This window comes from Tiliqua scincoides, chromosome 6 (assembly GCF_035046505.1).
Source record: "Tiliqua scincoides isolate rTilSci1 chromosome 6, rTilSci1.hap2, whole genome shotgun sequence".
Lineage (NCBI taxonomy): Eukaryota > Metazoa > Chordata > Lepidosauria > Squamata > Scincidae > Tiliqua > Tiliqua scincoides.
In genome coordinates, this window is record NC_089826.1 from 44,974,333 (window position 1) to 44,988,650 (window position 14,318).

General features: G+C 41.8%; 1 protein-coding gene across 1 annotated transcript in view; it reads left to right on the forward strand.

Annotated features, from left to right (window-relative positions):
* The first annotated feature begins 510 nt into the window (after nt 1–510).
* Nucleotides 511–14,318, forward strand: part of FHDC1 (FH2 domain containing 1) — a 40,272-nt gene continuing 26,464 nt past the window's right edge. Inside the window, exon 1 of the mRNA XM_066632674.1 lies at nt 511–966. Coding sequence (XP_066488771.1) covers nt 511–966 — 456 coding nt within the window. The remainder of the gene's footprint in view (nt 967–14,318) is intronic.

Below are 14,318 nucleotides of genomic sequence, written 5' to 3' on the forward strand. Positions count from 1 at the left end.
CACTGCTGTAGTAAGATCAGGTTGCAAATTATTGGCTGTCCCCAAGGATTTCTTTCTTGTGTATGCCTGTCTTCTTTGAATTCTAGCCTATATATTCAAATACAGGCAAGGCCTAGGACATGGATGTTGTGTACAGTGGTTTGGTTTCTGACTTTGCTGATTACAAACACCACAATGGGGTGTCTGCTAGAATCCAACAGTTGTAGGGTACAGGTAGTTAAGTAGTATGTCTGGATTGGTGATCTTAATTGTACATAGCCTACCAATTTGTACTTCACTGATGTTGCTTCCTGAGTCACCAAAAAAAAAATAAAAAGTCTCCCTAACTTTGTGTTTCTCTGCTATATTTTGTTGCAGTTTTCAGAGAGATGACTGCCTGAACCTCATTCAGTGAGAGGAGATTTAAGTTTTGAAACTGCAAGACAAAAAGTTGCTGCTCTGCTATTTGAAATTACATGCGTTTCCCAGGAAGTAAGTCTCCCTCTCTCCCCACAGAGGAGAGACTATAAAATGCATGTTATGAATTGTGTCTCCTTGGTCAATGATAAAGAAAATGGAGCTATTTCAGTTGAAGCTGGATTAATGATTGGAGATACAACAGAACAAGAAGAGCAAGTGCCACCCCCAGCTCCACCACTCCCACCTCCACCATGCCTGTCCACAGAAGCAGCGGTGCCACCACCCCCACCTCCTCCACCGCCAGTATTGAGCAGACCTCCATTGCCGCAGTTGGTCAACGGGCATGACCATCAGAGCAAGAAGAAGCGAATACGTAGTTTCTTCTGGAAAACTATCCCTGAAGAACAGGTCCGAGGTAAAACCAATATCTGGACTGTTGGTGCTAAGCAGAGCTATCAGATTGACACAAAGAAAATTGAGGAGTTATTTGGGCAACAAGAAGAAGCGTCACCTCTGCATTCCAGAAGCAGAACTTTAAGGAGGTCTTTTAGAGACACCAAACATGAGGTAAGCAATGAACATAATGAACAAATCTTGCTTTTTAGTACAATGAGACATCTTAAGTTTTTGAAGATACAGGCTAAATTGGACGAAGTTTATACCAGTCTGCTTAGAGCTTTAGCATGCTTTATTTCAAGGTGATCATGTTGACCATTTAACCTGGAATCCTCAGACTTTCATTTCCCCACAATCATGTCACTCAGTCTAGCACTTATTATGGGGTGGAGTGGATCAGGTATAAAAAGTAATGTATGCATAACTCTAAGAACGTTCAGGAGAAAAAAAATATTTGCAAAGTGTATACAGTATTTGCAGCTGTGGAGCTTCTTTTCCCTCTCTCTCTTTTCTGAGCTCTCAATTTGAGTGATTTAACTAGCAGTCACTTCAACCAGCAGGTGGTAGAGGGTATGTGGTGAAAGTGGTGAAGAAGAGGAAGGAGTGGGAGAACGCACACACAATGATAATGTCACTCAGTTGGCTGGTCAAAATGTGTTGGTGAGGCGGATGTGGCTTACGGCTTGATTGAATAATAAGCAACCAGAATAAACTATGATGTCAAACTGTGGTTTGATATCTTGATTTGTTCTAACTCCAGTTTCTCAACCATTCTCCAGCTTTACAGATAATGCAGAACAGCAGTTTGTTCTAAAGTGAAAGCAAGAATGTTCCATTAATATGTGGTTCCCAAACTTTTTTGCCTGGTGACTCCCTTGACCTACTGGGCCATTGGCCGCAGCTCCCTATTATGTCTACATTCCTATACATTGTGTGGGGTGACAGGCTTTTCACAAGGATTTTGCAGCTCCCCTGACTGTTTTCCATGGCTCCCTGGAGGAACCACAGCTCACAGTTTGGGAACCACTGCCTTAAATGGTTAAGGGCTAGGTCACATGTATGACCACATCCAATCATATGATCCTACCTGTTCGCTGAAATGATTGTGGAGAAACCCTGTGTTGTACCAATTTCTGAGGCTTGTTGTGCAGGAACATGACACCAGACCTTTTCTGATGCCATGATCTGGTTCTAGAATGTCTTGCCTTTGAAATACAGTTAGCCCTTCTCTGTCGACAATGTAGTCCATGCTGATGGCCTTTTTATTCCAGCAGAGCTTTGATCTGGCAGGTGTTTGAATTTGTTTTGGATACATCAGTTTTTATCTGGATTAGGATAGGTGTTTTTTTCCTGTTGAGTGTGTTTCATAGCATTTTTATTTTTCTGTATGTGTGGTTATGTTGAGACTATTGTGGTGTATTGTGAGTTGCCTCAGGTTCCCCAAAATGAGACAGAAAGTGAGATAAATCTTTTTTTAAAAGAACCAGTAATTATGATATTTGATGTGTTGCTAGCTTGCTTAGTGAATGTATAGTATGTGATCTGTTGTAGTTAGCAGTTCCAAGCAAAGAGGAGGAAGTTGGGCTTAAAAGTATGTGAACAGAAAAAAGAATGATGAGTAGATGTAAAGACTGGCTTCAAATGTGATTACAAATGAGCTGGGAAATTGTATATATATACAGAATACATACGTCCTCTTGAAGATTTCTATTTTGCTACAGATTATTCCTGCTACCAAAGAGGCAAGCAATTTTAAACAGTTTGTTTAAAAAGTGGCTTTTGGCCTCTGGAGGAACTGCAGAAAAAACCATGCACGGTGTTCTTGCACACATAAAAGTTATTTAGATTTCAGGGACCTGGTATGTAGTAGGTTTGCCTTGATGCATGCTAAATTTCACTAAGGCAATAGTCCTTAAGCACATTTGGTAGGGATTAAGCCCTATTGAGATTATGGGAGTCATTTCTGAGTAAGCATGCTTAGAATTGCACCACACGAGCAAAATGCCAGCTTTTGAAAAGTTAAATACCCCTTAAACCAGCCATTTTCGACCACTATGCTGTGGCACACTGGTGTGCCAAGAATGGTCCCCAGGTGTGCCGCAGGAATTTGGGAGAGGGTCATTTATCAATAGGACCATTGGGGGATGTGAGCCCCCATTGACAGCACAGTGTGCCTTGTCAATTGTCAAAAAGCTTATGGTGTGCGTTGACCATTTTAGTGCCTCGCCAGTGTGCCGCAAGATGAAAAAGGTTGAAAATCACTGCATTAAACTCTATTTCTGACCAAATACCCCTCAGATCAAGGCCTAGGAGGGGGGGGGGGTTAAGGGGGTAATTTGTACCCGGGCCCAGGGTCAGAAAGGGGGCCCAGGAGCCAAAGGAGGGAGTCCAGAAATTTCCTGGGATCTTACATTTTCCAGTCTCACCCACTCACTGTCCATGCGGGATGCTGGCCTGGGGACATTACCATGGCACATGGCAGTGACTGCAGTCACAGGATATACACACCAGGCCCAGGAATGCATACATTCCTTAACAGTGTTGCTTCTGGGAGGAAACTGACCTGCTACAGTAAGTCTTTGGCTTGTGGATCTGCTTACCATGAAGGAGTATAGAGGAGGTCAGTGACACAGCTGCAAGACTGCAGCTGCTGCAGAAGCCAGTGTTTGGTACACACAAGACACTTTCCATTCTCGTGTGAGCCTAAATATAATGATGATAGTCTCCTGCAATGATTTTTCTATATTTGAAAGATTTCAGAGAGACTTAGGAGTGTGTTCGGTTTTCCATATTACTGTATCTAGCTGCCTACCCAGCTAGGCAGGCAGGCAGGTAGACCTGAGCTCTGCATTGGTAAGACTGGTAGACCTGGGCTCCAAAGACCATTCCAGCTGTTACTACTTTTCCCCTTCCTATTTTGTCCCCATTCTGGCCACCCCCGCACTGTTTCACCCCCCTTCTTCTTTGAGAAGGGGCCCCAAAGAAACTTTGTACCCCCTGATAAAATTCCTCTCAGAGGCCCTGCCTCAGATATTTTAAAGGGGGATTATACATTTTTGAGACTGAATTCATAAAGTACCAATGCATATTTGTGAAACTTCCTTGTGTAAATATTTATCAGCTGTGATGTATTTTTAAGGCTACTTGATAACTTAGCACTTACGTTGCTAATGTACTATTCAGTTTTGTTCTATAAAGTGACTTTTCACTTTTTACGATGTACTCACATGTTCAAACTGTCCCTTTTAAAGTTCTTACTTGTTTTCATTTTCCACATAATAGCAATGCTTAAATCAAGACTTGGAGTTTACTTAATATTGCTAATAGTAGGTTTTGGTAGAAATTGGTGGGGAAGAAGAGTCATCATGTAGCTTGAGAAAAATATAATGTAGCACACAAGTGAAATTAAAAGAAAATAACAATGTTTCATGTAGGTAAAGATGTAGCTCAGCAGTAGAGTACATGCTTTGCATTCAGAAAGTCCCCAGGTTAATCCCTGACAACTCCAGGTAGGACTGGGAAAGATCCCTATCTGAATCCCTGGGGAACCGATGCTAGTCAGTGTAGACTGGTGGTTCCCAAACTGTGTGCCATGGTGCCCAAGGGCACAGTGGCAAACTCACAAGGGTGCTGTCGGATGTCCCTGGCATCCTCTTATTCCCCTCTCTCCTGGGTGCTGCCATCATGGATCTTGTGCAAGATCTTGCACAGTTCAAGATGGCAGTGTCTGGGAGAGCCAAGAAGAAGAGACTGCTGTGTAAGGAAGACCCCAAGACCATGATAAGTTTGGGAACCACTGATGTAGACAATCCTGAGTTAGACAGACTAATTGTCTGACTTCGTATAAGAGCGCTTTGCACATTAGAAGTTAATATAAAGAACATACATGTTCATGCATATAGAACCAAAGAAACTATTAGTACTAAAAGTATCCTTAAAAATAGTTGAAAAACATTTTTCTTTTGGATTATACATTGTAACTTTTTTTTTTTTAAAAAAGAGTTGTACATTTTCAGTAGGACTTAAGGAGATGGGGAGAGAAAGTTGGTTATATAAATATACTTATCTGTATTAGAATAATGTATCATTTCAAAGTCTTGATCATGTCTGACACGTGTCCTCAACCCACTTTCATCCAATAAAATTAACTAAGGTTACTCTGATAGCTCTGAGGCCACAATCCTCAAATGGTTTGCTGTGTTGTGTAAAGAGACTGCTGAAAGTCTCTTTGCACAAAACACAGGCTAAATGTGATTATCTGAAGAAATGAATCACCTTTATCTAAACTATCTTATTAAATTAAAACCTTCTCCAGTTAGAAATCTGCAATGAAGATCAGATGGGTCTGCCGGCATCTATGGCAGAAGTTAATGCATAACACAGTATAGCTTTGTGCATCCCTGTGTACAGGCATTTCTTGTGCAGTGTTGGTTTTCATAACATGAACTGATATAACATGATAAATAAAATAGGGAACACAATTTGTATCATACGATCCACTGTGATCACAAACAGGAGTAAAGCTGTTGCATGCACAGCATAAGAACAGGAACACACAACTGGATTGTATTTGCTAGCTACTCAAACATGTGGAATTCCTGCTCAAACACAGGAAAACAAGTCTGAAACTCTCTAGCCCCTAACCCTCCTTTTCCTTTGGAAACAATTGTTTTTTAACACAATTTTTGTTATTGTGAGGTTGCTTGGGAATACAACTATTGGGTTACAGTAGAATAGATTTTATCTGAAATGTATCTAACCAGTTCATGGATTTATTTTATTCATGATTTTATAGACTGCTTTTCAGTAAAAGTTCACAAAGTGATTTACATAGCAAAAGAAATGAAAACACAGTTCCCTGTCCCCAGAGTGCTCACAATCTCTTTTTAAAAGGCCCAAGGGAAACATCAGCAAATGGCCGCAGGAAAGGTTGCTATACTGGGTTGAATGATGTTTTGACATGGGCAGAATTTAAGAGTGAAAACAAATATTCAAGACACTGGAACTCATTAAGAAACCTGTCGCTATGTTTAATTCAGATGTATTTCTCGTCAGTGTTGATCTCCAAAAACACTGGTGTCAGAAGCTGGTTGTGGATAGTGTTGATTGTCTTGAACTAGTCACAGATCTTCTTCTCCTCTTCTCTCAATTCCCAGAGCTGCACAAGAGCTTCCAAACTGAACATGGTGAAGTGCAGGGCAGAAGCACTATGAGGAAGTTGTAGCCCAGCATATGGCCATGTTTAGTCAGGAAGTGGAAGTGTCACTATAGCTTTATGGAGTATGTGACCCTTGCAGTGGTGGCACTAGGACTAGGGGGATGCAGGGGTGTGTGCACCACACTGGGTGACATCCTCGGGGGGGGGGGAGAGTGACACAGCTAGTGGCCAAAATTTTGGAAACCTTTTGGAAAATTTATATTTATGAATAATACTATCTTGTTATATATCATTGGAAAGGTATGTTCATGCAGAATGTAATGAAACAATCCAAGTTGAATTATCTGTATTCTATCAAACGTGATGACCTAGTCATCAGAAAACGAAAACACAACTGCCTTCTGTAACAAAAAGTGGATTCCCATAAGTCAAAACTGTCCAGTGAGACTGATTGTTCCAAGAGCCAATGAGGTGTTGACACAGCAGTGTTAGTATGAGTCAGCTCTCATTTCCATGTATCAGAGCTAATACTAGAACTCTTATTCAGTTGTGTAAGTGTAATCAAGTTGGCCACTGGTTTTTAGTTGGTTACTGATTTGTTGACTCACCTCCCTGCATTACAATCTCTGAGCATGAACTGGAGGTTGTCCATGACTTTGTGTACCTTGGCTCAACGATCTCCGACACTCTTTCTCTCGATACCGAACTAAACAAGTGCATCGGTAAAGCAGCTACCACGTTTTCCAGACTCACAAAGAGAGTCTGGTCCAACAGGAAGCTGACGGAACATACCAAGATCCAGGTCTACAGAGCTTGTGTCCTGAGTACACTTCTGTACTGCAGCGAGTCATGGACTCTTCGCTCACAACAGGAGAGGAAACTGAGCGCTTTCCACATGCGCTGCCTCCGACGCATCCTCGGCATCACCTGGCAGGACAAAGTTCCAAACAACACAGTCCTGGAACGAGCTGGAATCCCTAGCATGTATGCACTGCTGAAACAGAGATGCCTGCGTTGGCTCGGTCATGTTGTGAGAATGGATGATGGCCGGATCCCAAAGGATCTCCTCTATGGAGAACTTGTGCAAGGAAAGCGCCCTACAGGTAGACCACAGCTGCGATACAAGGACATCTGCAAGAGGGATCTGAGGGCCTTAGGGATGGACCTTAACAAGTGGGAAACCCTGGCCTCTGAGCGGTCCGCTTGGAGGCAGGCTGTGCAGCATGGCCTTTCCCAGTTTGAAGAGACACTTGGCCAACAGACTGAGGCAAAGAGGCAAAGAAGGAAGGCCCATAGCCAGGGAGACAGACCAGGGACAGACTGCACTTGCTCCCGGTGTGGAAGGGATTGTCACTCCCGAATTGGCCTTTTCAGCCACACTAGACGTTGTTCCAGAACCACCTTTCAAAGCGCGATACCATAGTCTTTCGAGACTGAAGGTTGCCAACATGATGGGTAACCTGTAATGTTACAGGTTAAAATAAAGTTAATGGAGGTGACACCAACCCTAGTGATACAACTGCATTTAGGCTGTGTATATGATATTGTAATTTATTCTGTATGGTCTGGTATGGGAGGAGGTCCATCATGGGGGTGATGCAATGAGCTCTTGCCCCGAGTGACACAGACCCTAGTGACACCTCTGGACACCTGCATGTCTATTATTATAGTGCAGGATGAAGAATTCACTGTAGCTTATGGTTTATTATGTCAGCTATCCCAAGGTTGCAGTTGTGATGTTTGTGTGCTCTCTGAAGCGTTTGGTGGGCCACTGTGAGATACAGGAAGCTGGACTAGATGGGCCTTTGGCCTGATCCAGTAGGGCTCTTCTTATGTTCTTATGTCTAGATTACTTACAGAGCCATGAAAAGCTAGGCATTTTCTTCAACCTCCCTATCCCCCTCCCCACCTCTAGCCTTTCAATCCTAGTTGGCCAGGTACTTTACAACTAAAATGTTTTTGGCAGAAAACTGATGGATGTCTGTCATAAAATGTTTGTCTATGGGGATGAGCATTTCTCAGTTTGACAAATTGTTTGAAGTATTGGTCGCTGGTATTTAAAGAGAGTAGAAGAAAGTTATGATCCATCTTATATCTTTTTTATTTTGCTAAGAAATTGACTAAGGTTGACTTAATTAGCCAGGGTCAGAGCAATGAAACAAAACAGCTACTTTACACACCACCTAGCTATAGTTAACGCAAAGCTCAGTGTGCTAAAATGATTATCTTTCAAGAAACCACAACATTCAGATGTTTCTTTCTTGATCTGGTTGCACATTCTGGCCTCCATCCTCCCACGCTCAGAGCAGATGGAATAGCTCGGCTTAGCTTGTCAGCTGCTTCAAGGTTGCACGGTGCCGGTGGTCTCGAACTGGTGCCCTTCGGATGTTATCTTCAGGCAAATGGAGGCTCAACCCTCTAGATAGCTTGGTATTTTGTAGTTGCTACCAATCCTGTCTCCCCTTGCCCCATCCCTTGGCATAAATAGAGAACTGGAGGGAGAGGAAGAATGTTCACTGTGACATTTTGTTGAACTACAGAAGTGCAGAAAGCTTGAAAAATCAGCATAAGCCCTGTCTATATCGTATTTTGTATTGGGGTAGGATGTCATCAGACTAAAAGTCACAGGTCACAGTGGCAACCTGGTGACTGCATTAAGGTTAGGAACCTCTTAGGAACCTCTCAGTGCATGTCAGTCTGTTCTGTCAGCCACCCTGAGTTTTAGGTTTATATGTAAGTGAGCACAGTGGAGGACAGTGTATGAATAATGGGAATAAATAAATGTGATCCAGTGAATATATAAGTCAGTTGGCCAAAGGGTCTAAATCTATACAATAAAAAGTGTTCTTGCAGTTTGTCTTAACACTTGTATTATTCATTTGTGTATACAGATAGGTTTTGACTTGACTTCAGAATTTAAATTATACATTTGTTGCCTCTGATGAAGAGCAAAAGATCAAGATCTGTTGGGCATTTGTATTTGTAATAATCTAATCAGAATTTTTTCTAACACCAGGAGTCCCTTCCTTTTGCTTATGCTGGTGCCAATTCTTCCTTTCCCACCCCCACCCCCCGTCTTTTTGCCTTGCTTGTCTGGACAAAACCTCAGAATACCATCTCTTTCTGAAGCTGTATTGCTGAGATTCCTGTTCATAGTTTTAGAGGTCTTTACTTTGATTTCAGGCCAATTTGTAAAAATTGCTGCTCAATAGGTAGATATGAGGGAAGATGTTCTGTATGTGAAGTTCTTTTGTGCCAAACCATTGAAGATGAAGTTATAGAAAAAACAACTTGAAAGTGTTGAATTACAAAAGTGATTTATTTTTTTTAAGACACTATTTCTCATATTTTGCCTTGAGCTCAGTGATGGAAATGAAGCATTTTAATCAGCAGAATAAAAAATGAATTATTCCTTTGTAGTTGAGGGAAACTATGAGTTCAGATGTTTTTGCTTGTTCAGAAATAAGTGAAAGATGGATGTGCCCTTACACTTTGCCTGAATGACTATATGGGCAGATGCCGAGATTAGTTCACGGTGTTCTTTCAGCTATGGATGTTGCAGGTGAGGTGGAGTTGGTAGAAGGGGTGGAGAAGGGGAGAGGCTTGGGAGGAAGAGAAGACATCTTGGAAACTTGTTGCAAAACATTTCGTTTGAGCTAATGATAAACATTAAAGATTAAGAGAGATTAACATAGTTGAGAGACTGGTTATTAGGGAAGAGAGCCTTGTATGTTGGCATAGCTTAATGTGTGGCTAAAGGCAGATTCTCATTCCAGATTTTTCCTATCTGGAGGAATACACATTGAAAAAAATTATGCTGGAATGAACAGTAAGCTGAAATATTGCAAGAAATGTGTGCAGTCTAGAACCAAAAGAATCTAGTGCCTGTCTTACAGAATTTGCCTGCAAAATTCACATTCTTCTATACACAAAAGAATGACATTGGAATTCTTGGCTTTGGGGTTCGTGTCCTTTTGAGAGTGGCAAGGAATAGCAAGGGGAGGTGGGGAGATGAAGAATTATTTGAGTAGTAGTTGGCAAGGTAAAAAGATTGGTAACAGACCCAATTAGAAGGTAGTGTTAGAACAATGAAGGGGGGGAAAGCCCTGGAGTACAGTTGAAAGATATCATGAGGAACTTGATGGAAAATGTAGCCAGAGCTTTCAGTCATTGCATCTTTTCTGTGCAACTAGCTTCAAAGGCATGGCTGTCTCCCTTGCAAGACTGGAAAGAGATCGAAGAATTAATTTGAAAATTAAGCCAGATTACATTCTGCCTCACAGCGTTATTATAAATTATTGGCATGTGTTTTGAATGTAGTTTATTTCTTATTATCATTGTTTGGTTCTGGCCATCTGTGTAATTGGGCTCCTGTAAGTGACTCTTTTAGAAGGCCGAAGAACAAGAAATATATTCCTGAGATACTCCAGTCTTTCAATTGGAGAATAATGGAACATGCTGACATCCCTTTGAGCCAAACCAAAAAATGAGATGATAGTTGACAGGAATGCCAAACAGGACTTAAGAGTGATAGAGATGTGGCATATCATAGATTATAATTACTATGCACAAGCTAACACTTAAACAGGTTTCAACTTTTTTCTTGCTATATTTTTCTGAATTTTGGAGTTCTTCCAATGAATGGGTGCTTCTTATATCCTGAGGCTTGCTGCTAAGTAATCACTAGAAAACTTTTAAGCAAGTGTTCCATTGACAGTTTGGGAAAACACAGCACGTAGCTCTGCAAACAAAGTAAAAGGTAAATGTTCTCCCCAGCATTAAGCCTAGTCGTTTCCAACTCTAGGGGCTGTGTTGATCTCCGTTTCTAAGCTGAAGAGCCAGCGTTTGTCCATAGTCAGTTTCCGTGGTCATGTGGCCGGCATGACTAGACACCTAAGCACATGGAACGCTGTTACCTTCTCACTGAGGTGGTACTTATTTATCTACTTGCATTTTTTCATGCTTTCGCACCGGGAGCTCACCCGTTGTGCAGATTCGAACTGCAAACCTGCAGTCAACAGACTTGTCAGCTCAGCGGTTTAAGTCACTGTGCCACCACATCCCTGCAAACAAAGTACAGTAGTACAAATGATTTAATAGAGCAAGTGTGGAAAACACTCGGCCTCCAGAGCAAATAGATTCCCTTTCTCACTGGCCAGTCACATCTTCATTGCTTCTGTAGATTTTTCTGCACCTTGTGAAGCAGTTAATAATAGGTTAATAATAGGCACACATGTAATATAATAATATAATAATTATAAAAATGTAATATAATATTTCTAATAATAATAGAAATATGCTGTTAATGAGGACCCGCACAAGCTGATGTGCTTTTTTGCATGGGGTGGGTTGAATGTTGATTGTGTTCTTATATATGCTAAGTTCCCTACCTATTTACTTACCAGTTTGGTTCCAGGAGTCTGTACATATGTTGTATGTAGCTCAAAGGATCTGACACTTGCCAGCCCAATGCTATTATGTATATGTGGAAGCACCACTGAGGGACATATTCCACCTGCACATAAGCACCAACAGAACTGTGCTTAACTCAGACATCCGTAACTGGGGGAGCCAATGTATTTACCAAGGTATGAAAAACAGTGGGCGTGTTATAACATGGGGATCTTGTAACTTATCTTGGAAAATATAACTTGAAAAGCTGTTGCATGCCGGGCATTTTCAAGCCAGTTCTAATCTAGGTCGACCTATAGGCCAGTGATATTCAGTTCTGGTCAGCGAGGATACGTTCAGCAAAACATTTGAAATTAAATACATATTTTGTAATAATAGCTGAATGTGTGCTTGGTTGATTGGGTTTCACTTAATGAAAGTACTTTATCTTTCCTACAGTGATTGGCAACTTCTGTCTAACTTCTTCTGTCTGACTTTACATAAGACAGTACATGCTTCAGTTTGCTTATTTTAAACATACACTGCATGTGTGACATATTTGAGTTAAACTGTTAATGGTAATAAGGGGAGGCTATTTTAGTTTTCATATATTTTTTGAGAATGCATGCACTATCTTGATAGACAATAAGCTAATTTTACTGGTTGCCTTCCAAAGGCAACTCTGGGCTTTGTCAGTAGTTACAGGCTTCTTCCCCCTCGCCTCTCTTCAGTTCTGATGTTTCTACTTTCCCTATCATAATCTCATTCAAGAAAAGTTCTGAAGTCATGCTTCTGGTCAAAATTGTGGCATAGGAGTGATTTGTGACCATGACTATGTATGAGTCAGTCTGCTCATATCTTGTTCGGTTAGATTTTTTTTCTCTCTCCACCCTATCCCAAAGGAGTCATGGCAAATTACAGTCTAGCATATTTTAGTTTTAAACTGTCCTGTGTGGTAGGTTAGATTGAGAGAGATTGAACTGAGGTCTAGGCTAGTCCGTGTGTGGTTGAGAAGTTCCCAGACAGAGATCGTAGTTCTGCACAGCTGTATTTGCTGATGTTTTATGGCCTGCAGGTGACAGTCAACACGAAACAGTTCTCTAGTGCTAATAAATCATTTGAGGGCTGTAATGAAAGCTGTTAGTGCTGTAAAATGTTAACCTAATGACATAAAAGTAAATTCCAGAAAATGCTCATTGACTTCTCCAGTTCCAGTACAGAATATACTGACATCTCAGTTCCGTTCAAGTGTAATTTGAATATACTTTTTCCCTTAAATTAATTTTTTTCCTTTTTAAAGAGTGAACCCCAACTGAAGAAGTAGATTGAATAACTTTTTACAGTCTAGACACTATTTCAAGTGTTAAGCACTCAATATGAAAAAGCTAATTCAGAACATTCACAGGCATGCAAAAGTAAAGCTGTACTCCTATACACAATTATTTATGAGTAAGTCCAATTAACTCAGTGGGGCTTACTTCTGAGTAGATATACATAGGATTGTGTGGTAAGCCTCATGACTCTCTCTACATGCACTCTAGATCAACACTGATACTATTAAGACAAATTTATTTTATTGTTTAGGTTGTTAACCCACACTGTCCCTAAAGGATAGAAAAGTATTTATTTATTTAAGAAATTTATATCTCACCTTTCCCAAGCCACAGCAAATGCCCAAGGCGGCTTACAAAGCTTTAGAATAAAGTACAAAATATCAAAACAGGTAAAAATATCAAACAAGGCAGTAAAACATTAATTTTAACATTACATATTGAAACTTAAATCAAAACAAAGCAAAATCTAACAAATATCTTTTGGGCAATGGGGAACAAATTAGTCCAGGGAAGCTGTCAAGTCACATCCATATTTCAAAGGCACAGAACAACCAAATGCCAGGTGCAACAGGTTTGTTTTGAGCCCTCGCCAAAAAGCCATTAGGAAGGGTGTAGTTCTTAGTTCCCTTAGAAGGGAATTCCATAGTTGTGGTGCTGCTACCGAAAAGACTTGAGCCCTGGGCTGCCACCCCTCTCACTTGGGACAGAGGTAGCACTTGTAGAAGAGCCCCCTCAGATACCTAAGAGGGTGTGCTGGAATGTATGGAAGGAGGTGGTCTTTCAGATAGCCTGGACCCAGATCAAGGAGGGCCTTAAGGGTTAGAACTAGCACCTTGAATTGGGACCAGAAGCGGATGGGCAGCCAGTGTAGCTGCTGAAGCAATGGTCCAGCTGAGTCATATCATCTAGCCCCGTAACCACTTGAGCTGCTGCATTTTGCACTCGTAGTTTCTGAACTATTTTAGGGGGTAGCCCCACATAGAGCACATTGCAGTAGTCCAGTTTTATGGAATACTAAAGTTACTAAGGGCGCAATCCTAACCTGCAGTTAGGCCTGCACAAGTTCATTATGTTGGCCCAGCAGTGTTGTGAAAGTGCCATAAAACACTTTTGCACCACTCCAGAGGCAGTTGAGCTGGTGTGAGGGACTTGCGCTGGCCTCCCCACACCATTACGGGCCCCAGGAAAGGTGAGTTTGCATCAGCTGAGCTCGGCCAAGGTTCTGGGGAGGAGGCAGGCATTCCAGGTTGGGCGGCAGGTGTTCTCACGGGTGGGTGGAGGTTCTCGGAGGAGCGGGAGGCGAGGCCAGGATCCAGTACTTATGCCAGATCCTAACCCCATTTCTGGGCCAGCCCTGGGCTGCTTGGATTTTTGCCACCTCTGAAGGTGGTACAGATCCGAGTAGCTCCATTGGGGCTGCTTCTGCTTTACCCAGGGTAAGGGGAAGCGATTCCTCTTGCCCCAGACTGAGCCACTAAGCACCTGAACCTTGCGCTGGATACAGTGCAGATCCGTTCGCCTGCCTGTTCCAGTGCAAGTTAGGATTGTGCTGCATGTTACTAAAGCATGGGTCACTGTAGCCAGGTCCAAACAGCTCAAGTATGGTCTCAGTTGGTGCACCAGCCTAAGCTGGGTGAACG